This window comes from Contarinia nasturtii, unplaced genomic scaffold (assembly GCF_009176525.2).
Source record: "Contarinia nasturtii isolate CC-2019 unplaced genomic scaffold, AAFC_CNas_1.1 Cnas_scaffold_1240, whole genome shotgun sequence".
Taxonomy (NCBI): Eukaryota; Metazoa; Arthropoda; class Insecta; order Diptera; family Cecidomyiidae; genus Contarinia; species Contarinia nasturtii.
Genome location: NW_022198581.1, coordinates 5,284,955 through 5,309,754, shown reverse-complemented (window position 1 = coordinate 5,309,754; position 24,800 = coordinate 5,284,955). Strand labels below are relative to the sequence as shown.

Sequence of the window (24,800 nt, the reverse complement as noted above, 5' to 3'; positions counted from 1 at the left end):
CTTCGACACAAATGTGAATTTCATTGATTTTATCCATAGGACTTCGATATAAATGTGAATTTCATTGATTTTATCCATAGGACATACACACAAAGATTTTTTTTAGTAGGCGTGGCTACTACTGGTTTTTGCGTCTCTGCTTGCTGTATAAACTATATGGCAACGATCGTGTGTGTGAAATGAACAAGAATAATGCAAAGCAACGAAACGTTAACCAACGTCTCTGCTTGCTGTATAAACTAAATGGCAACGATCGTGTGTGGAATCGATGCAAAACAGATCGCTCTCTCTCTCTCTCTTCTCTAACAGCTCTGATTGCTGTGGCTGTGTATTTTAACGTTTGAGTGTATGATCTCTCTCTCTCTCTCTCTCTCTCTCTCTCTCTTGATCTCTCTCTCTCTCCTTCATTCTTGATCGATAACACATACATACATACATACATACATACATTGAACGAGAGAAATGCATACTATGCTGTGTGTGTGTGTTTATATTGACTGTGTATATTTCTTATGGGCAACGACATACACATGAATACTCTCTCTCTCTCCTCTCTCTATCGAAACTGGTTTTTTTTCATTGTCAACAGCTCTGTTTGCTGTGTATTTTAAAATAAAAAGATTCTGTGTACATAGAGGATCGATCGCCAGTCCAACATAGAGCGCATGCTTTCAGAGCCATGACTCTACCAACCTAGCTAAACTGGGTTAAGTAATATATGTGCTTTCAAATGGAATATATACATTTTGAAGATTGATTCATTGATGGATAATACATGAGATTGAATAAGGTAAACAATTGTTGCTTTTTTGTAAATTTATATCATTTATTCCACATTTGATTGTATATTTATTTGGTTTATTAAGTGGTGCAATTTAAAATACATTATTATTTCAACAAAATTTCTATAAACAAAACTGCTCAAATTCAATTCAGTTTGCAGAGATATTTTGATCACCGATAAGCGATACACACACACACACACATCATGAACAATGTTATCTATCTTGAAGTTAAGTTTTTTGTTCATTATAACATCTGTATCACATACAATAAGTGTGGTAATCTTCAAAATTACCCAATTTTTTTGGATCCAAGTTATCGGTCAAAAATACAAACATACAACTACAACAAAAATTAGAATAAACTGTGCTTATAAGAGCAAATTGTATTATGAAAATTCAACCACAAACAATTGATAAATTTCAAGGTGCTTATGACTGACTCGAATCAGCACCGAATGGCGAAATTCCATACACACAAGTCACTTCAGACATAACGCATATAAAATGAAGGGCCGCAGTTCGTGACTCGAGTTAGTCATTGCTGTCCAGAGCAACGCGAAATTTTTGTGCACTCACATACACATTTCTTCCACTAGAGACTCATGTGAATCAGTTTAGTCATAGCCCCTTGATTTCACTATTCAACTTTTATAGCACATTTGGAAGAACCGCTCCATGTCAATACAACGAAAATATGTGTCGTCTCTCAAGTGTGCAAAGAACGCACGAGTTCAAAGAATGCAAACATCTCTTGAGCAAACAATTGTTATTAATATTAGCACTTTTTGGATGATTTAAATTCCAATTTGACGACGGCATAATATGTACGACATGAAAAATAACTATGATAAGATTAGATAATGATCTAAATACAATGAAAGTAAATATATAGAGCTGCCCAATGGAAAAAAATCTGTAGTTCAAACTGTTACCTGTTGAACAAAGTTTCAATCAGTTTCAATAAAAAAGAAAATGAAGGTCACCTCATTTTTTATATTTATCCTTTTCTGTGTCTGTGTTGTAACGAGCAGCCGAGCTTATAACATCAAGGACACTCAATTGAACAATGTAAGTTTTTCCCTCCCTCTTAAATCTGAAAATACATTTTTCATTATAAGAATCGATTTTATTTTAAATAGAGAGATCTATGGCAGAAAAAAATTGCGAATAAAATGCTTATTATCCAGGAAAATTCGGACAAAAGCACATACTCAATAAGTTTTGACAGAGAAAATGGTTATCGTATTGAAATCGAGTTAGTTTATGTGTTGCTTGAACAATTCGGCGAGTATATTTCAAAACTAGCAATTCTAATAGAGCGGGACTCAGATGGTCATTTGAAAAAGGCTATCGCGAGCGCTAGTCAGCATTGTGAACATTTACAATATTTATTTGTCAGCGGCGGAAAGAATGTATTAAATGAAGTAAAAAAACCGTTTTATAATGTAACGAGTGTCGGATTTCAAATATCTGAATTTGAAACCCATTCACAGAGCTTAAACGAAATGTTTCCAAACATTCAACGTTTAGAATTAATGTCACTTAAAATCAAAGATGATATTTTTAATGTTAATCTACCAAACTTAGATCATCTGGAAGTGGCCAATATCGACGAAAAAAGTGTTGGGAAATTAATAGAGAAAAATTTTCAACTTAAATTTTTGTATATGGGTTTTATTCGCGTAAATTTAGTTAAATTAGCAAGTAAACATTTACCTATTCTGGAAACATTGATATTACCATACAATACAGAAATTGATTGCGAACATGAGATTCACTTTAAAAATGTTAAACATTTCGAAATTAATCAGGTCACAGGAGGACTCATAAATATTAAATTTGAACAGTTGGAAGAGCTTAAATGCAACTCAGATTATTTTCCGAATTGGATTAGTACAGTAGAAAAAAATCCGAATCTAAAAAAACTTGCCGTCGAAACCAGAGAAGGAGTGGAGGATGAATATATTTTATCGCTTATAGAAGTATCAAGATATTTGATTGAAGCTAACTTCGATTGTGGACCCCACACTCAAGTAGAAACGATTGTTAAATTTTTGAAGGAGAGCAAACAAATACAAAAACTTCAATTAAATTATTGCCGCGGAATTTTAAGTGAATTAAAGTCGAAAATTCCAGATATTTGGAATTTAAGAGTAACTGATCTTGATGTCATTTTTATTGAAAAAAAGTAAAACAAAAAGCTTAATACAACAAATGAAAACTTTGTAAAAAAAACACATAATTTAAACTGAAGTTCCTTCAATGATTTTATTAAATGAATTAATTTTCTAAGGGAAACCTTTAATGTCTGATTTTGATTTATTTGCATTTTTTTTAAATAAATAAAGTTATGTTGAACTCAGTGTACAATGTCTAAATTTTTAATTTAAATGGTTAAGAATAATGAAGACTCAATCGAATGTTTTTCTCGCATGGACTTGACAACAAACTACAACAGCAAGTCCAAATAAAAAAAACTTTATCTTGATGTTTTATTTTCAATGAAATTCGAGATCGACATTATTTTAACCCATTCAAATGAATTAAGCAATCCACGGTGAATTCAAATAATATGATTTCTCACAATTCAAGGAATCGTCAGTCAAATGAGGTAAATCAAGACCAATATTAATTTCATACTAATAATTGTTATGGTAGTGGTAGTGGTGCCAGCAACAAGAATGATATGCTTTAATATTATATTGTTGGAACAATTTAACGGCATATCCACAGAGTGGAGGGTAACATTGCGATCTTCACCGATAGCCTAGGTGCTAGGTGGAAACAACATCCCATCTTGTAGACAGATGTTCAAGGCTGAATGAAATTAGGGACAGGTTCACTGGATGGAGATCCTACCAGATGATTCATGCACCTAACGTATTCAGACTGGTACAATTTTTCAAGCGGGCATGTGAACAAAATCCATGTCTCGTACATATTTTTGGATAAAGACTATTTCGTGTATCATACTACACACACGGGCGTCTTGCAATAGGTTGTGAAACCTGAGCAACGAGTTTTACTTTGTATTCATTTAGAACAGTACACTCCCCGTTCAAATCCAATAATCCAATAATCCAATAACGGCATATCTATGGTAACATGTATTTGTCCAGCAATTCGGTTGGCCATCTCCACCATTTGGGTAGATATCAATGTGGCCGATTTTTTTTCTATACCCGAAAAAGCCGGAATTGGTGTGAATCACTTGTACAACGTTGGCATCGATTTTATAAACTGGGCGAATTTGTAGTTTATCTTCAAAGCATGGTGCTGCCGGATCTAACGCAATTATATGTGCCATTTTCATATTTTTTTCACGCAAATAATTTCCCATGTTTCCAATTATGTGAGCACCTAAACTGTGTCCGACGCCAACCATGGATGATACATCTAATTTGTTATCATTAGCTAATTTTTCTATCATGTATCCTGCCCAATGACCAACAAATGGGACTTCCTGTGCCACACGCGGATAATTAGACATGACATAGCTATTACGCTCGTCCCAGTTTATATAAATAATAGAACCACTTCGAATGCGACCCTTCAAATCATTTGCGAATTCTTTTGAATATTCTCTAAAACCCCCAAAAAGTACAGTGACCTTTCGTGATTTCAAATGGTTTGCAAAATTCCAGTAGTTTTGGTTCTTTGTTTCCGCATCATATACGCTCATGGAAGCATGGCAATTGCAACTGTGATCACAGAGCGCAACAAGTCTTATTCCTTCTTTACAGAGTGTTGAGTTTCCATGGTGCCAACCACAGCCTATAATCGTATATTGTAAAATGTCATCCCAATTTTCTGAATCGTTCAGAGACTTTGACATTACTGGAATCAGGAAAGCATTCTGAATATAACAAAACAAATTTTCAAAAAAGCCAATAAGTGCTACTTACTCTCTTCATTTTTATTTACAGTTTTATGGCAACTGCAATGGCTTGTCTAAATGTCAAACAAAAAAATTATAATTTAGTTCAGTTATGTAATTTAATTTTACTCAGTTGAACTCTTACATTCTCAGTTTGGTTTGGTGTACTTTCGATTGGTGTCATTTTTAAATGGTGCGTTTTACATGTGCAATCGGATCCTTTCTGTATGCAATGGGTGCCCTAAATGTGGACAGAAAAGTTATCATTAAATCGTGAATATATGTAGTTTCGCTCAATGAAACTCTTACATTCTCACTTTCATTGGGCGTGCAATGAATGACCTAAATTTAAACTGAAAAATTATTATTTAATTCGTATATGGCTGTATTAGTTCAAAGTTAAATTAATCAATTAAGTAATATAAAGAATAAATATATTTATATGTTCTCAATTGCTGAAACATAATTTAAAATTGTTAAAAAATGTTAATTTAAAAGAACGTGTAAAACGTTTACTCTCAGCGTTGACATAAAATAGTTTGCAAATGTTTGTACTATTTAGAAGTAAGATGATGTAAAAAATTGAATTGCATTTTCAAACTATTTTGACATGTGTACCGCAAAATTTGCGGCGCAAATATAACTCCATTAAAACAACGAGAGAGAATGAGTGCATCATCTCATTGAAAGTGTTATATCAATGAAAGAATGTGCGCAGAAAAGAGATGATAAGAGAATGCTTTGCAAACATGTTGAACGAAGAATACTTTTGTATGAGTGTTATGATAGCGATCTTTGTTTGTATTAAAATTGGTGACAGAAATCAATAGCGAACTCATTGCAAACATGTGCGCAGAAAAGAGACAAGTGTCGAATCAATAGAGTGTAGTCACCGATACACGGAAATATGGTCACCACATTATAGTATTGATGATGTTGTAGTTTGAACCCCAATACGAACGGTTTCTTTGTTGGAATTTTTCGATTTCATTTTTTTTGCCATTAATGCCGAACACAAAATAATGTAGTTTTGTTAAACGATGCTTAAGCGACGATGTTCAAACGAAGAATGATCAGAAAATGCATTTTAATATGAAAATTACTTATAGCAACCCAATTCATAAATATTCCTTTGTGATTGGTGTTTCATACACCTAACGGTTTTTAATATCCAATCAGAGCTAATGTTTTATGAGTATAGAAAGCATTTTTTTTTATTCTCCTTGTATAGATTTGAAGGTCGATACTGTAAAAGAGATATATTGATGAACATATTCATTTTTGTGCGTGCCATAGACACATGAAGACGGTGAATTTGCATAAAACTCATTGACTATCATTGAATTGATTTAATTTAATAAAAGTTATGAAAATGTCGCAAAATATATTAATTGAAACGCAAACGTCGAATATAAATGATAGCAATAATGATAATAGTTCCGAAGATGAACAAAGTGGTGAATATACCGATCCGAAAACATTCCAATTAAAAAAGTTTGAGAAGAAATCGAGCCATTTAATTTGGTCACACTTTGGCTGTATATTCAAGGGAAATGTGATAGTTAGCAGAATGAAAGATCGTATTATTTGTCGTATATGTTTTAAAAATAATAGATTTAAAAGGTTGGTGACTTAGCCGATAACGCATATTATATCTCAAAAATATTTTGTTTGAGTGTATTCCATTGATTAATCTAATTGAAAAAAAAAAAATATTTTTCATTGTTTAGTTATGCCAAAAGCACCAGCGCAACGGTTTTGATTCAGCATATGTTCAATGACCATAGAATAAAAGTGACTTCGGAGAGAATTGAATTGAAACAGAAAAAACTGACGGATTCGTTTATTCAACCCGGGGAGAGAAAAGAAAAATTGCATTCCGATGATAAATTTATTTTGGCCCGAAGATTGGTGTTGTGGTATTGCAGAGATTTAATACCATTTTCTTCAGTGGAAAAGGAAGGCTTTCTGGATTTTTGGAGAGTGATCGGAGGGCTAGGAACTAAAGACAAAGGTCTTCCAACACGACAAACAATTTCCATTTTAGCGTTAGACGATATGTACACATGCCTGAAGAAAAAATTGCTCACCGATTTGAGTCAAACTCCAGGTAGATTACACTTTTTAAATTATGAATTATAAGCGAAATAATCAAATATTCAAATGATTTTAGAATACTGTACTATTACATTTGATATGTGGACGGACAATCATAAAAGATTATCATATGTAACATATACATATCACTATATGGACTCTGGATGGAATATGAAAAGCAGAATCTTGAGAACTGGCCGATTTGATCGACCCCATACTGCTGAGCGTATTCGTGATGATTACATTAACACCATGGCTGAATATGGTATCGAAGAAAAAAATGTAGTGTGTGTTACCGATGGTGGTGCCAATGTTAAGAAAAGTACCGAATTACTCAATTTAAAACGTTTCGCATGTGTTGCTCACTCAATCAATAACCTAATACAAAAAGATTTAATGAAATCAAAAGATATGAAAGAATTGACTAGTTTAATTTCAAAATTAAGGAAAATTCAAAGAACTTTGATTTACAAACACACACAATTGAAAACAATTTAGGAAGATGATAAGCATAAACATTTAATGATGATCTTGTTAGAGGAATGTTCACAAACGGATGATATATTTGATGCTGAGTCACAGTTCTCTGATGTCAATTTTGAAGAATTTAACCGCGGTGGGGATTTTACAGGATTAAAATCCATCAGCACAGTCCGATGGAATTGTGTATTTAAACTCGCACAAGTTCATTTGAACCACATAGGTAAATGATGGCCGATAGGCTTATTAACTTTTTTTTTTTAATTTTTTCACAAGTAGCATGGTTTGAAATTTATTTTATCAAATTATTTCATTTAAGAATCCATAAAAAAGTGCCTTGAAGAACTAGAGGAATATGATTTGATTCTAACAAAACAAGATTCCATATTACTTGGCGGGGTGGTTGAATTATTGGACGTTTCCAACGTTTTCACAACGTACATCCAAGGAAATGATTTTCCCACTCTCAACTCCCTTGTGCTATTTTATTCCGAAATTAAAGATCGTTTGGAAACCATTCATTTGATGACGACTGATGATTTAATTGAAAAGGCAGCCGATATTCTTTTGACAAATTTGAATAGAAGAATGCCTTTACCGATGGAAGCAATTGCCAGTGCGCTTTTGGACCCTTCAACACAGCATTTAAAAATCATTAATGAATGGTTAAATTTAGAAGGTTTGTTTCTTTTATATCAAAGTTTGATTCACACTTTTGATACTGCGACATGGCATTTGCTAATTATTGTTTCTTTCTTTAATTTTCTTCATAAAGGATATTCAAAGGTTGAAGTCATCGAAACAGTTGCGCAATCAATGAAGATAAATATCCATGAGACTATATCGGAGGCGCCAATTTTGGATGACAGAGACACCACAGTCCAACCCAAATCATTAAGGGAGAAATTACTTGCAAAACACATAAATATGATTCACGGAAGTAGTAATTTAGAACAGGAACTGGAACTATTTGCTCAGAAGAAAGAAATACCAGCATGTGTTTTGAGTTTTTGGCGTCAAAATGAGTCATCATTTCCAAAAATGTCTGCGGTTGCCAAAGTAATTCTGGGAATACCAGCAACAACAGCTAAATCGGAAAGTGCTTTTTCAATTGCTGGTTGCTTAATACAAAGAAGACGGGCATCAATCGAACCAATGCGTGCTGAAAAAACTTTATTTATACATGATAACTATGACTTGTTCAATTTTTAAGAAAATTCATATTTCTTTGTTATCTGTAGTCCACACTCAATTACATTGTAAGCTCAGGTAGTAAGATAAATCTAATAAAATATAAAGCGATTTTATGAGAAGATGAAAAATTAAAATAATAATAAACAGAAAACACACAACATTTTTTGTCAAAGCTAGCATTTTTTGTCAAGTAAACAAGTAACATAATTGCTGCTTTTTTTTGGAGCAATGCGAGCAGCAGCAGCAAACTAAATACAGACATACTCGAGCAAGCATTCGTTTTTGTGCTTGCTTCCAGGTCCGACTACGGTTAACTTTAAGTATATGAAATTGACTTTTTTCAACTATGTTGACTATAATCACTTTTAGGAAAGAAAACAATATTAATTTGTTTTTTTAAACGACAGTTCGAATAAGATAAATTATTGGAACATTTTCAAGGAAATGAACAACCTATACTTTCACTGACGCAACCCTTAGTACCACTGACGCAACCATTACTTAGCAAATCACTTTTAGTTAACTCTGAAACATAACCGACTATATTCGATTTCAATCATCTATTGGTAATTTTAACTGAATAAAAGTGATTAAAATTGACTTAATTTATAGTCAGTCAATCATTTTTTTTCGAAAGGGTATTTATTTAAAGGGTATTCATTTATGCAATCGTCATGAAATTTTGTCTAGATCATTTTATTTGCAGAAAATATTAAGTTTCCCAAAGTTTCACGACGGTCGGATTAAAAATAAAAATATCGATTCTCGAGTATGACTTATTTTCGACAAACTTCATTTTTTTCTGATTTTTGAAAAATTGTGAAATGTGAGCTATATTCATTTATGCACCAATCGTCATGAAATTTTGTCAAGATCAGTTTTTTCGCAGAAAAAAATAAGTTTCTCAAGGTTTCAAGACTGTCGGATTAAAAATGAAAAAAGTCGAATATATAAATATTCAAATAGATTCATTATATTGAAAAAATTTACTATTTAAAAAACTATTATACCATCTTTTGAATTTTGCGGCGTATAAAATTATTTTTTTGACTCAATGAAGACACAATGGGGACTTTTTACATCAGGTACAACTTGATATGTGTGTTTTATTGAAAATGTGCACGTGAATAGAAAAGTTCACGAAAACGGCAAAGGGTAAACGTGTGTTAAAAATGGGGAATTGGCTGTCAAAAATGGTGCGTTTGGTTGTCAAAAATGGGGAAATGGCTGTCAAAAATGGTGCATTTGGTTGTCAAAAATGGTAAAATTTGGCTGTCAAAAATGGGGAAATTGGCTGACAAAAGTGGGGAATTGACTCCCCAGAAATGGGGAATTGGCTGTCAAAAATGCGTCGATAAAAAAAACCGAAAAAAATGTGTAAACATTTCTTGAAATAATGAAAAATAATATTATTCGATGCAATTTGATACTAAAATAATTAAAATCAAAAATGCGTCGATAAAAAAAGGCAAAGGGTAAACGTGTGTTAAAAATGGGGAATTGGGTGTCAAAAATGGAGAATTGGCCCCCCAAAAATAGGGAATTGATTATTTTTCATTATTTCAAGAAATTTTTACACATTTTTTTCGTTTTTTTTATCGACGCATTTTTGACAGCCAGTTCATTGATAACCCTAGCGGGGGAACAATATGAATCAACGAAATGAAGAAAAAATAAAAAACCATATGAAAGATAATGTAATTGAATTATTTTAGTATCAAATTGCATCGAATAATATTATTTTTCATTATTTCAAGGAATTTTTACACATTTTTTTCGGTTTTTTTTTATCGACGCATTTTTGACAGCCAATTTCCCATTTTTGAGGGGTCAATTCCCCACTTTTGTCAGCAAATTTCTCCATTTTTGACAGCCAAATTTTACCATTTTTGACAACCAAACGCACCATTTTTGACAGCCAATTCCCCATTTTTGGGGGGCCAATTCCCCATTTTTGACAGCCAATTCCCCATTCTTATACACCAAAACCATTTTACCCACGAAAACCGTTTCGCTTTGTTTATATACTATTTGAGCCAAGTCTTGGCCAATATTCTCATTCATATAAATAATATGCTCGAATCAACAAAAACAAATAATACTCGAAAACTGCAAACAAAATGGAGGCGGTTTATCGTTTTTATCGAAACAATAAACATAAAAATATGTTGTTTTCATAAAAACGTTAATTTATGTTAAATTCAAATCTTATTTTAAATTACCCGCGGGCGAAAAGTATTCAACGAATTTCCAAATGATAAAGTCAAACAAAATAATTTAACAAAGATCGATTAGCGCAATTTTTCAAATATGAAACACCATTTCGCCACATAAAGTTTTTATTCACGTTCTTGATATTTTTTACACTAGATGTCTCTAACATTATTAGGTTTTGATACAAATTGCTAGCCCATTTCTAAAAATAATTCAAAATTCTACGTTAACAGAAAAGTATTTTTCACCAAAAATGCAATATTCAATGATTTTTTGCGGATATGATGGCTTTCTTTAAATGCAACTCGATTTATTTAAAATCCATTAAATTAATGTATGGATTAAACTTGTGAACAGCTTTGCAAGCTTAATACCTGTTGAATAACATGAATAAGTATAATGATTTTTTTGTCTGTTCACAGATTCTCGTTGTCTTCTTGGCGGAACTAGGCGGAATACGAATGAAGCTTCAATTACATTAAGTGAGTATAATGCATACATGTTGTATGCTATCTAAAAATTTGTTACTTTTGCATGATGTGCCGTGAGAGGTGGTGTTCAAAGTAAATAAGTTGCAATGGATTCTGCATAATAGGTTTCATAGAAAATTTGGTGCTCTTTGTTTTGCATTTGCATAATAACAGAAAATGTTCAATAGATACGCGTTGACTATTTGGCGGAATAGACAGACAGACAAACACGGCAATATGTATACACTCTTATATTGTAGGGATTACCCCAAACAAATTTTCGGATTTTTTTCTAATGTTACCCCAAAAGTAGTCAAAATGACTCCAAATGGATTAAATTATTATTTTGTGAACATAGAACTATTTTTCACAATAAAATTATTTTAAAACACCCAATAATGTACTGACAGTTCTAATGTGGTAAATTTTACAACAGAACGTTTAAAAAATCTTTATGTCAACGAACGTTGTGAATAGTCCAACAATCGTTGTCGTTGTGAATACGTACAATATACAATGACATATGTATATTCACAATGACAACGATTGTTAGACAATTCACAACGTTCGTTGACATAAAGATTTTGTGAACGTTCTGTTGTAAAATTCACAACATCAGAGATGTCAGGGTGTTTCAAAAGTAATTCGTGCTTCCGTAAAACTTCAGAAAACAATATAAAAAATTTGACTATGAAAATTATTTCTTTGTTTACAAAATAATAATTTAATCCATTTGGAGTCATTCTGACTCCTTTTGGAGTAATCATGGTAAAAAATCCAAAAATGTATTTGGGGTAATCCCAATAATATAAGAGTGTACATATTTATTCAAGCTCTACATTCTACAACCTGCCATAAACAAAATCGGCAAAGTAGTTGTCATAATTTGAAAAATTGGTCTAGATTTCTAATCTTGGTGTATAAATGCCGGTAGCCCATCTGTAAAAATCACAGTTTTCATCTGTTTTCGCTGTAAAAATGTTCATGGTGTTAAAATTATGAGAGTAAATATTTATTGTTCTCTGTTTGGAATTTTCAAACAGATTGATGCACCCGAAGAGGTGAATTTCATTTTGTATGAATTTGTCCATCGTATTGTATACAGAGTTTTCATATGCCGTCATTGTGTGCATGTGTGGGAAGGATGTGCGATACATAAGTACATTTATTGAGTGGATATTGTATGTAACGGATTTGCTTGTGATACTAATATTCAGACAAAAGTACGTTAATAAGTTCACTGATACAATAGCAATGATATTTCTCCTAAATGTGGAAACATTGTTATTAGTTTTTGTTGAAGTAGTGTAGTCAACCCCAACAGTATTAAGTATTCATCTAACAGTGTCTGTGTTATTATATTAAAGACATAATACAAATGACTGAACACGTTGATAATGTCGCCTCAAGTTGTATGCTTACAAATAAATAGACTTATTGAACTGATGCCATATATATGCCAGAAACCTGAAGTAGGACACCATTTTTTGTAGAAAGAGAGAAAGATAGAGGTGGGGTTTGGTGCGACTTCAATTTATTTATCTTTGAGTATTGCAATTTTGTGGCCATATCCGTATTGTTCGTGAGAATCTTATCCCTTAGTGAAACACAGAAAGAGATCTAAATACAAATGGATGAAAATTAAATCTACACCGGATATACGAATAGAATGGAACAGTGATTTTGCGGAAGATAACTGAGATGCTCATTGATTACTTCAAGATTTGAATGAGAATACCTTAGCGAGTGCACTTCAAATTCTCAAGTCCATATACACAACATTTTGGTACCAAATTAATTTAATTAAATATGGAAGCCTACGACAACGACAAAGGTTAATTGAATGAAAAATTTGACGAATTTCTCTATCGAATAAAGAAAAGTTCTACAATGTTGAAAGACTTTGAATTATTGAAGGTTTTTTGCAACAAAAATGAGCATATTGCTTTCCCTGAACAGTACTCGGGGAGATAGATTTGAAAAAAAAAACTCAATTTTGGCAAAAATGTGACATATTTTCTGATGTATTGTAAATTACATCGTTAAAGTATTCAAAAACTGAATTTTCATTTTTTTTTTAAATTTCGATGTTATTTAAAGCCATATCAGTGTGTCCATAATATATAGAAATAGCACTAAATAGTGTCGATATCTATACTATATCGGTCCACTATATTTGGAAGATATTGCCGCACGGAAGCGTATCACACGATCGAAGTGAGTGTAGACGGGAAAAATCACAAGTTGCCGTGCGGCAGTAGAAAGAACTGTGTGTATGCGTCAACATTTTTGCCGTCCGCACTCACTTCGATTGTGAGTTACGGTGTCTTGCGGAAATATCTTCCATATATAGTGCACCGATATAGTATAGATATCGACACTATTTAGTGCTATTTCTATATGCTATGGACACACTGAGCCATATAGAGTCAATTTTGTCCGTAGAATCAATTAATAGAACTTGAAAAAAATCGATTAAAATGGTCATAAAGATTTACATGACAAGAAGTCAATTCATTAAAAATAATTCAAGTTTTGTGAAATTTCCCAAGCATTTTCAAGCATATATTGCTTGAAAATGCTTCTAAAATGTGATTCATTGAAAATTTTCATTTTAGTCACATTCTTTCTAGAAAAGATTGAGCCACCCTAGTCACCATATATATTTTCAATATTGTCGATATCAATAAATCTTATAAGACAAAAAGAAAATTTAAATATAATTGACTTTAGCGTTCGTTATACGATTCTTTCTGAAACGAACTTCGTTTCAACAAAATTGCAGTCAAGTGTTCGTCTCTGTTTACCTTATGTATGTGTAGTTCCAAAAATTTCCTAGTCAAATATTATTAATGAATGAGAAGGTACTTAGTTTCATATCTCATTTACAAATACCATTTTTAAGCATTTATGTAGGAATTTAGGGCCGGCGGTCGGTCGGAGTTGCGAACTCTGTTATTATTTTCACAGAATCAATGCGATTGCATCCAGCATTTACGTTTGGTAACAAACTATGTTCAAGAAATCCTGGCACAAACACGATCATTGAAGTGGGTACACGAATTCTTTTTTCTGTCTCCAGATTGCAACATGATGAAAATTATTAATATGAACCGAAAAAATTCAAACCTGAAAAAGATATTGTGAGCAAAACTCGCAATCATATTGCTAATGCAAAATTTCAAATTCGAACTAGATGATCAACATAAAAATACGGAACCTAAACTAAACAGAAAAAATGTTGCTCATAAACTGAAAAAATCAGACATCCGTCTTTGAATGCAAAGCAATAGAATGGATTCATATTTACGGATATATTTGCTTATGTGATGAAAAGAAGCTCCATTTGCAAAGCATCAAAAAATCTCCGGTTTCAACACACACAAGCAAATTGGGTATAATCATGATAAGATGAGACAAAATTATCATATTGTATGTGCCATCATCAACACTATAAGTGTCTGTATGGTCTTGATGTTTCTTGGCAATGAGCCATTGAAACAAAACGCTTCCAATGCTCGTTCAATCGATTCAACATAATGGAATAATATCAAATCATTTCTAATGGGAATTGATTATGTTTATATGAAACATAATATAATAATAATAATAATAACCATAATGAAACTGAAATTAATTGCGTCAAATTCGGACGGCATGGCCCATTTTAATGACAACGGAAGAGAGAGGTAGTCACATGGCACAACGCACAGTCGAACACACAACATATGTATTTTATGTGTTCTCAATCGCATTATTAAAATATCAATCAAGTAAAACAAAAGAACAATCATATTCATTAAACTGTGTGGACATTTATTTGTGTCATATATCAATAGATTGAAATTAAATTGTATCCTCTTAAAGTTGAAAAATGTTTGATTTGAAAAGCCATACACGATTTTCACAATACATATTTCGACATATTTCTTTCCCCGTTTGTTTGTATTTTCGTCCATCCTGGAGGAATCATCATTTTCATCAAGAAAACATAAATCAAAATGTGACTTTTATTTCAAAAGGCTTTGCATAAATTCTCCTTAGTTTTTGGTGTTATAAGTGAAAATTGGACGAGAACAAGCTCGTACTTATATAGAAATAGAAAATATCATCATTAATTTTTATTATTAATATCATTTTAAATCATGTACTCACGGTAATAATTGTACCACAAACCTGTAAAAAAACACAAGATCAAATATTTTAAAAATGTTTGCACTTGAAATGATTTCCATTCATATGGACCAACCGAAAGAATCAATGGCCGAGTGAAGTAGAAGAACCTCATGCCAGTCAATCCGACTTTTGTATTTACAACTTGTTCGAGCAAACGATTTGCCTGAAATAAAAGAAAAAGAAACAAAACCACATCAGTCACGCAATAAAAAGCTTCTCCAAAAAAAGAAGCATTGCTATTATCGGCAACGCAAAAGTTCGGGCACTACGTAGTGCCCGCATCTAATCCATATAACTTTTAAAGTGAATATAAGAAAGAGCGACACCTACAAGAAAAGTGCCCGCACATACGCGGTGCCTATAACATCGATGCCGAAAAAAATACTCACTTCTGAATCGTAAAAAAAAAAAAAAAAAAAAATAAAAAATACTCACTTCTGAATCATAAGTATCATTTGGTATGGCACGAACCACTTGTGCCGGTTTTTGAGATTCATCATTGATTCGTGCTGCCGACAAAGATACTAATATTGTTCGGCAAATCGTATAAAATAATAAAAACCAAAAATAGGTCGCTTCGGTTACCGTTTCTTGTAATCTGTAACATTTTAAAGCGTTATTTTCTTGTTTCAATTTAAATCACATGATAATCAGAGTGTTTGAAACAATGGGCCGAATAATTATCACCACCTCCCCAAATTTATATTGGAAATTAGTTCTTCGATTGGAAATCTAATGCATGCAATGGTTGCCATTTCACATTTAAAAAAAAAATAATGAGCTTTCCAAAAAAAAAAATGAATGTACTTCAGACATTTTGATTAACATATACCTTTAATTCATTTACTTACTGAAAACTGTGCAACAATTGCATCAATGTCGTATACAAATTAATCAATACGGAAAATGCGGTCATGATCGAAATTTTTTCATCGACATTCATAATTAAGTCCACAATCGATGAAAAGTGTTTTCGTTGATTGGTCCAGAAAGAACGTGGCATTTTCTTTTTGTTGTGTTTGTTTTGCATATAAAATTTATAAAAACATACATTTATCGAGTCCATTGATCGCCTGAATTCATTTTTAAAAAAAGTTTATGAACAACAAATAACGGTGCTTACCATGCCTTTATATTGTCGCAAATATTCATTTAATTGATTGAAACGCGTCGAGAGGCAAATACTGATTGAAATTATGATAATATCCATATATATCCATTGAAATGTACAGTAAAAATTAAGAATTTCCATTAGAATTCCACGAACTCCATCGTCGTATTTGATATTTGTATAGATTTGTGGCCATGCCTGTTTTAAATAACCTTCCACGCTTGTCGTGTTCAAGCAAATATATACGCGAAACGTACCAACACAAATGCACAATATATGTTCAACTAAAATGTATATATATATATGTGTGTGTGAGAGAGAGAGAGAGAAAGAGAAATACAATGTAAAATAAATATGCTCATTATTGCAAATTCGATTGTAATGAATTTTAAATACGTCAAATATAAGTGCATAGCGGGTGTGGAAGAGTATGCTTGTGTTACAACTGTGCTATAATAGACTTTTATCGAGAACAATATCGATTGTAATGATACTCAACTGAATAGACCCAATGTTATAAGGCTGGCATACAGTTTAATTTTAAAGTGAAAAAATTTGATAGTCCTTTTGTGTCCAACATACGCCGGAAATGTATTTTCAATACGTTCCCATTCGCCCATGAGTGAGGGCCAATTTTTTGCCAACCATAGAAAATATGCAGCCACCATAAATTTTGTTGTAAACCAAAAAACCGAATCTATTCGAGAAAACAAATCTCATTTTAATGTCTTAATGAAATGTTAACGAGGGCGAATAAACAAGTTTCGTTGGTGTATTGTTATTATTGTTGTGGTATTGCTTCGTTTTTCTTTTCTCTCGAAATTTTCGAAAAGCACATACAAACCATTCGATATTTGTTAACCGAAGCATGAACCATAAATGAACAAACCATAAATAAATTAATTACGATTTAATTGTAATGAAATTGAAATTATCGGGAAATAAAGGGAAAAAACCGATTTTCAATACAAACCCATATTGGCCATGGTGAATTTATTGCGTGCTATCCATCTTACTGATAAAGCAATACCAATGGCTTGTCCGCCCATCACAAGCAGAGTGTGCAACGTTCGAAAATCAAACCATTTGAATTTTAAATTTTTTGCCGATTTCGATGAGATACCGGACACTATAAATCCGTCAATGAATAATGTGAATGATGCTTTTTTCAGTTGGATACGATTGATAATGATGCAATGACATACCTGGCAGAATTGCAAATATTTGACCCAAAAACAACACTTTTCAGCATTCCCGATAAATGAATTCAAAACAAAATGTATTACATTTCTTATATAAAACAAACAAAATAAAATAAAATATATTCTCAATTACCTGGGTACAATGCCGTGTGTGAGGTTGTATGATACAATTTCTTCTTTTTCCAAGATGTTTCACCGATGAAGCGAATATCTTTTTGTACTGATTGAATACGAACATTTAAAATCTCGCCATTTCGAACAATTAGGTATTATTTTAATGAACAATGGTCAAAGTAAAAATTTTACCTTGTGGCATATCCAACGTAGGTGTTTGTGGAATCGGCGGCCGAAACATTGACTTGTTCCTATACTCAACAACATTTGCGAAAAAAAAACGAAAAAAGCAAAGTTGTTTTTGTAAATCACCTAATACAACATGTTTAACCTTCATTATCAATTGAAATTGAAAATTGATTTCGATGGTGAAAAAAAAATCGAAGAAAGGAATGAACTTGACTTGGTAAATTTATAAAATCAGTAGTAGTACCATATTATCTGTGGTGTTGAAAAGTACATTACTATATTTGTGTAAAATTTACTTCTGTCTTCAGCTCCGATCCAAATAGGAATGAGCTTAATTGAATTGATTCGAACTCAATTGAATCTCGATGCGTAAACGTGTATATGTTCACTGGTTTCCTCCCACGTCACACGTACGTGGTTTTAACTCACCGATAAAAAATTTCGAATGGAAATGCAAAGTCCGTGCCGAAAAAACGTTTCAAAATAATTGAATCCGTCATTGTTGTGTATCCTTTGAATAAATATTTGGGGTTTTTCTAAAGCCGTCAAAGTACATCAAAAGCAGTAACAGGCTGCATGTACGATTTGGACAATGGAAAAAAATTTACTAAACCAGTGAAATAAGAACGATCCTTTGTCACGTTGTCACTCTATCCATTCGGTCACACATTGTGTGGTACCTTCGTTCACATTATAATCATCAGGAAAGGGAAAAGACAATGTGGACACAATAATAATAATAATAAATGATTAAAGTGTTGTTGTGTTTTTTCTTTGTCGTTGCTGTGGTTGTTGTCAGATTTGTTTTCTATTTCAAGCTTTGAGCACCGATATATCAGTGCACGGTTATCGAAATCTAGATTGATCATAAGTACTGGCCACATTTAACCCCATTCATTTCTTGTTCTCTGTGTATTGGATGTACATCAACAGAAGCGTGAACTAAAGCGCAATCGAATATCACAAAAATAGCAACAATGAAAATATTTAACATGCTTATCATATCACTCACATTTTTCATATTCAGCACCGATTTATACTCGACCTCCGAGGTCCAAGCGAATCAACACAATAAGCCCACCTCACCTTTTTCGGGCCTATCGAGACGACCGATATTTCATATTTATATATATGCATATAATATATGTTTCCTTTTTACAGAAAATACTATTTAATTGACAGCGCGTGTGTATACCGTCGTGTGTTTCAGTTCAGTGTAAAATTCATTTCAGATATCGTTTAAATGTTGTTGTGAAAAATGGTGAACAAAAGCATGCAACGAGCAAGCGAAAAATTTTCAAATAAATGTCGATTTATCAAATGAAATGATCGATTTTAATTCGCCAATGTCATGCACATAATTTCTACTATTGGAATTTATGACCGGTTAAATAATAATGCTTCAATGGGCTTTAGTTTGGACACATATAAACAGCTCACATGGGAGAAGGAGAGCGAGAGAGAAAGAGGAAAGCGAATAATTTTGCAGTCGATTTTCCATGCCTTTGACCAAATAAGGGATTATGATTTCGTTCGAATGGGCATCCCATTTATGTAGTTTTTTTTCTTATTTCTTTCATTCTCTCGCGCACTCGGCTGTTTATTGAGCTTTCAATAAATTGCCGAGATGACAAGTTAGTTTTTATGAAGGAAAATAGTTCGAGTGGCCTAACTAAATGCAGAAAAGCATCGTTTTCAATACAAAAACACACACTTACGCATGTACACAATAAAAGAAGAAAGGAATGGAAAACCAATCTGAAAAATGTTGTTCGTTACGGTAAAAATAAGAGTACGTTGAATGACAACAACAACAACATAACACAAATGCCTAGTGGCGAAAGGGTCACAATGCCAGTTGTGAATCGCTTCATCAAATAAAAACGATGAGAAAATGTTATATACATGAAAGAATAATGGAATGGCCCGAACAATTGAACGACAACCGAACACAAATAGAGGAAGAGTGAACGACAGAGATAGATAAAAGTGGCGAAAATGAAAGGGACACAAAATCGTGATAGAAAAGACAATAATAAAAATGAAATTCAATAAGACGTAATATTCGATTTGTTCCAGTTGAGATAATATAAGATAATGCATTTGACCCATGTACTTGTGAATGTTGTTGATTTGATCGATATACGCCTGGTGTCATACATGCTTTTTGTGAACGACGATAGCGACGACAACTATGACGAAGGCAACGAGAAATACGACCATTTCGAACAACAATCATGGAATACAACGGGTCGAAGTACAACAAATAAATTTCAACAGTGCAAGAAAAAATTACATCGATCTGTGCGCAGAGAGAGAGAGAGATTTTTTTCTGCGTTGTTTGTTCCTTTTTGCCTTTTATTATTTGTATCGGGGGCGCCCATTATTGGCGGCATATGTGTATAGCAAGAGATGGTTTTGAAACTTGAATCGTTTAGTGAAATAGAAATAGCGGCACATTTAATACATACACAAATCAATCTTCATATCATTCAAAATGGATCCATCAAATGCGATATTGGGCAATAGAAGTGACAAAAAAACTAGCCCCCAAAACGCTAAAAAAGAAATAATAGCAAATCAATCGAGAGAGAGAGAGAGAGAGAGAGAGAGAGAGAGAGAGAGAAAGGGAGTTAAAATACAACGACGAAAATGAATGTTATGCTCATGGCGGTTGAAAATGTGTACAGAATAGAATAATACATACTCTCTGTACATCACATTCGTCTGCGAAACGAAACGTAATGATGGCATGTGTATCAATAAAATTTTAATAAAATCGTACCAAATATTTCCCATCGCCTCCATTACAATCGATGAAAAGTGAACTCATTGAGCCACATCATTCATCATTCTCAACGATGCATACAGAAATAGAGTTGACAATATAGCATTGGGATAGATATTGACATGAAATCAAGCCAATTCACAATACGAAAATCGCTCAATAAAACTAAATGAAACTATACCAATATAATCAAATTGCGTCCGTTTTTATCTCTGACTCAGCTCGACAGCTAAAGAGAAATAGAAAAAGTGTGAGAGTTCAATTTTACCAAATGGAAAATATGTGATACGTTGACTCTGAGAGTCAAACGACCAGCAACAAAAAAACGATATCAAGATATATGTCATCGAAAATCGTTTTACAATAAAAAAAATAGAAAAAATATAAAATAAAACGGCTGCACGCAATATAGTTCTTTCAAATTGACGAACAAATTGCACAGTTTCATACTATCAGTAAAAAGTGTTTATTGATTCGCTTCATCTTTTTTTCTCGAATCACTGCAATCGCCACAAAACATTATTATGCAGTAATGATTAATGTGAGCACACCTTTGAAGAAGGGCTGAAGCATTGATAAAAAGTAGAGATTTAACATGACGTATAAACCATACTGTCTTTTCAAAGAATAATTCGATTTTTTTATTTTATTTCATCAAAGCGGGACCAATTAAAACTGACATTGAGTTATTACGCTACTTGAGAAACGAATACCACAAATTAGTGAGAAAATATAGAAATTGAAAGGCTATGAGAAAATTATTATATTTTTTAATGTCGTTTGGAATAAACAGCAATTATTATATTTATTTATTCACCGTCTGATCACAGACTGATTTTATCACAATTATTTAAACTGTAATTGAAAAATATCTATATCTACACACGAAACGGTAAATAAAGCGAATGAGAGATCGTACAGTGATGAAAAATAAATTATAATCGATCCCATTTCATTTTACATTTTATTTAAACATGACCATATGAATGGGGTAGAATAAAAACTACTTCTCGAAAAATGTTTAAACACGAAACCTAAAAAAAACTTTCAATGAAAAGTGAATCAATTTTTTTTCGTCCAATTGAAGTGAACCAAAAAAAAATTGTTCAATAAAAGTGAACCCAAAAAAAAATTCATTTTAGTGTATTTTACACTGAAAAAACCGAGTGAAATTTTTTTTTTGGTTCACTTTTATTGAACAAAATTTTCTTGATTCACTTCAATTGGACAAAAAAAAATTGATTCACTTTTTATTGAAATTTTTTTTAGGTTTCGTTTTAAAATAGCAATTTTTCGAGAAGTAGTTTTTATTCTACCCCATTCATTTGTCGAATTATTCATTCGAATATTCTGTGCAATTTAGGTGTGCGAGTTAATTTAGCGCAATTATCGTATGTCGAATTGATGTTTTATAAGGCAATGTGGATAAATGAACATTTCATTGTGTGCTTAGCTTTATGGTGGAGCTTGCGTTTCATTTCTAATGGCGAAACTAAAAGAAATTTATCGACTAGTTTTGTTGCTATACTTTGCATGTTTGGTGACTCCAACAACACGTAGGGGCGCCGGTAAACTTTTCAAGTTGGCCAAGCCACGATGCATTTATCAGCTAAACTAACAAAATGTCTCATTTTCTTTTGTTTATAGCTGTAATTACTGGATTGCTGAGTCAGTGGCCAAACTTGAGACGTCAAATGGGAGCACCTGTATCTACAAAAGATACGATATCAAAAAGTATTGATCTAAGTTCTGCATCCAAAATTGGTCAGCAAAGTCAACGCGCCAATTCGAATTCAAAATTAAAAAGTCACATGAAAGAACATATTTCCTCAATGATGCACGGCTTATCATCTGTTGAACAATTCCAAAGATCGATGTCAACACGGCCTTCGATACCCGGAATATTTTTCGAACCGATTAAAATGAACTTCCCAAAAACGCCAGCACGTAAAGGCGTTGCGGCTACAAAATATGTGAATAACATTTTGGAGCGTATGGAGCCACTCGCAAAAGATAAAAATTTAATCATGACCGGTGAAAGTTGTGCCAACGGCTTGGGCAGTATATATATCGTGTAAGTAAAAGTAAACATTTTTTTAGTTCGTTTTTTTTTAAATTATTGCTGAGTAATATTGCAGAAAAAGTGATGAAGGAGATGTGTTGTATACAATATGTTACAATGATGATACTTCCAGTGCTATTTATACGGATCATATTATTGATCTTGCAACTAAAGGTATTGATTTTGAAAAATCAAACTCCAAAGACAAATAGTATATAATTAATTCTTTACTATTAGCGCTTGAACACAGAAGGTTTAAAAAGAACGGTTTTAAATCAGTATACACTTTGGGCGGTGGGAATTTGAATGATTATTATTATGTTGAAAATCAAACCAAAAAACTAAATAAATTATTCATTCCATTTACCGATCCGGATACAAAAAAGAGCAAATATTTATCGCGAAACCATTTAACACCACGTGCTGATTTCACATCGGCCAAACATCAAGCATTGACGTACTACTTTCAAAATTGTTTCCCAGGTGAGAATGGATAGATTAAACCGATTGAATATAACGATAGGAGATATTATTCAGTACTTATGGCTGGATAATAGATGAATAAAAACATACTCTCCTATCGTTATATTCAATAGAAACAATATGTTATGAAATTTTGTTTTAAATTCTGTTTTCTTTTTATCTCGATCGATCATAAAATGTGCTTGTGCACGGTTTGTCATCAACATAGGGATGCAATCGATGAACTGTGGAGTAAGAATTTGTTTTAATATTTAATTAAAATCGGTTATTTAATTGAAATATTGTAATCATTTTCAGAATTGGTGTCAATTAGAAAATTTAATACGTCATATTTCAACACAAATGGACAAAGTGCTGCGTGTATTTACCGGAACGTATGGAATTTTAAAGAAAAAAACTAAAACCGGCAACATGATGGATGTTTATTTGGATCCGGATAGAAAGCGCGTCCAAGTACCATTGGTTGTGTGAAAATTGGTAGTGGATGTTATAACAAATGAAAGCGTCGCATTTTTTTCATCCAATGACACAGAAATGAACGATGAAGAAAAAATTCATTTTTCAACCATATGCGATAGCATTTGCGATGAATTAGCTTATTATTTTAGTGAAAATGTTAAATCTGGATATACAATATGTTGCAATTATGAAGATTTTGTAAAACACATTGAATTCCTTCCATTCAAATTAACAAAAAGCAGTTTATTAAAAAATCCCGTGCATATATCATCGAAAAAAACAATTCAGAAGATTCAGAAGAATTAATTTACTCAGCAGCTTAGATGAATCTTCATCCAAATTTAAACCGCAACCTAGACGAACTGATTCAGACAGTGAATTATTTTTTCGCGGAATTTTTTTGAAGTTATCATTGCAGATATCAAAGATTACACATTACAGATGACATAATGTTCATTGACATTCTTTATAATAAATATATTTTCAATTCAACTTCTTCAATTAATTATTTTCTGCCGGAGAATTTCAAACTTTGCGTCAAAAAAAAAAAAAAAGATTTTTTAAATTGATTTATTATACAAGGAGATGTGTTTGCATTTGTATTCGTATCGTTTTCTCATTCCAAAAACTAATATTAAGAATCGATTTTGAGAGTGTTCAATGTATTCTTAAACATTTTGTTGAATGTAATATTTAAAAGATTAAACTTTGAATGGAAAACGATGGTGATGATGATACACGTATAAATCCGCAAACATTTTCAATCTTTTATCAGGCTTTGTCTGCGTTCATATTTAGTTTATGCTTCGAACAGATTATATTTTAACGATTATGAAACTATTTATGGTAAGTTGAGATTAGCTTTAATGCTGTGACATCTAGCTCATGATATAAATGGAAGTTATTATATTTCATCACGTTGTTGTTATGGATTTATTGAATGTGAAGCTCCTGTCTGGTATTTTAAAGATTTTTTATGCCGACATATTTCCACTTTACTTAAAATTTGTTGCGACATGCACACCAAGAATAATGAAGTCAGAGTAACTTACGTAGCTCAGTAAGTTTCTTGTCATTTTCCAAAAAGTTTATCGTTGAT

At 32.4% G+C, this 24,800-nt stretch overlaps 4 protein-coding genes across 9 annotated transcripts; 2 read left to right on the top strand and 2 right to left on the bottom strand.

The window, feature by feature from the left end:
* Positions 1 to 1,687: 1,687 nt before the first annotated feature.
* On the top strand, positions 1,688 to 3,024 carry LOC116345184. The gene is made up of 2 exons (XM_031774359.1): positions 1,688 to 1,853; positions 1,925 to 3,024. Exons 1-2 carry the CDS (start codon positions 1,758 to 1,760, stop codon positions 2,975 to 2,977), a joined length of 1,149 nt encoding a protein of 382 aa, XP_031630219.1. The 5' UTR covers positions 1,688 to 1,757; the 3' UTR covers positions 2,978 to 3,024.
* A 33-nt stretch (positions 3,025 to 3,057) lies between these two features.
* Positions 3,058 to 5,288, bottom strand: LOC116345186 (phospholipase A1-like). Of its 4 annotated transcripts, none has more exons than XM_031774363.1 (5): positions 5,179 to 5,288; positions 4,972 to 5,004; positions 4,808 to 4,903; positions 4,691 to 4,736; positions 3,058 to 4,622 (listed from the first exon to the last, which is right to left on the bottom strand). In XM_031774363.1, the coding sequence occupies exons 1-5, from the start codon at positions 5,191 to 5,193 to the stop codon at positions 3,844 to 3,846; spliced, it is 969 nt and encodes a 322-aa protein (XP_031630223.1). In that variant the 5' UTR covers positions 5,194 to 5,288; the 3' UTR covers positions 3,058 to 3,843. The 4 variants fall into 4 exon arrangements, with proteins under 4 accessions (XP_031630223.1, XP_031630226.1, XP_031630224.1 ...); XM_031774366.1 differs by having other exon boundaries at positions 5,218 to 5,286; XM_031774364.1 differs by having other exon boundaries at positions 4,972 to 5,015; positions 5,179 to 5,275.
* Positions 5,289 to 5,928: 640 nt separating this feature from the next.
* Positions 5,929 to 23,771, top strand: LOC116345185. 3 transcript variants are annotated; one of them, XM_031774360.1, is made up of 7 exons: positions 5,929 to 6,119; positions 11,070 to 11,129; positions 22,345 to 22,771; positions 22,836 to 22,933; positions 22,997 to 23,242; positions 23,451 to 23,473; positions 23,540 to 23,771. In XM_031774360.1, exons 1-7 carry the CDS (start codon positions 6,029 to 6,031, stop codon positions 23,711 to 23,713), a joined length of 1,119 nt encoding a protein of 372 aa, XP_031630220.1. In that variant the 5' UTR covers positions 5,929 to 6,028; the 3' UTR covers positions 23,714 to 23,771. The 3 variants fall into 3 exon arrangements, 2 of the variants coding, with proteins under 2 accessions (XP_031630220.1, XP_031630221.1); XM_031774361.1 differs by lacking the exons at positions 5,929 to 6,119; positions 11,070 to 11,129 and adding an exon at positions 22,156 to 22,265; XR_004201485.1 differs by lacking the exons at positions 11,070 to 11,129; positions 22,345 to 22,771; positions 22,836 to 22,933; ... (1 more) ...; positions 23,451 to 23,473; positions 23,540 to 23,771 and adding exons at positions 6,393 to 6,772; positions 6,836 to 7,462; positions 7,559 to 7,918; positions 8,015 to 8,535 and having other exon boundaries at positions 5,947 to 6,285.
* On the bottom strand, positions 14,934 to 18,551 carry LOC116345183 (gustatory receptor for sugar taste 64f-like). The gene is made up of 12 exons (XM_031774358.1): positions 18,339 to 18,551; positions 17,913 to 17,971; positions 17,740 to 17,826; positions 17,610 to 17,645; positions 17,378 to 17,533; positions 16,904 to 17,101; positions 16,417 to 16,688; positions 16,145 to 16,299; positions 15,729 to 15,891; positions 15,367 to 15,456; positions 15,273 to 15,293; positions 14,934 to 15,204 (listed from the first exon to the last, which is right to left on the bottom strand). The coding sequence occupies exons 1-12, from the start codon at positions 18,407 to 18,409 to the stop codon at positions 15,133 to 15,135; spliced, it is 1,380 nt and encodes a 459-aa protein (XP_031630218.1). The 5' UTR covers positions 18,410 to 18,551; the 3' UTR covers positions 14,934 to 15,132.
* Positions 23,772 to 24,800: the final 1,029 nt, after the last annotated feature.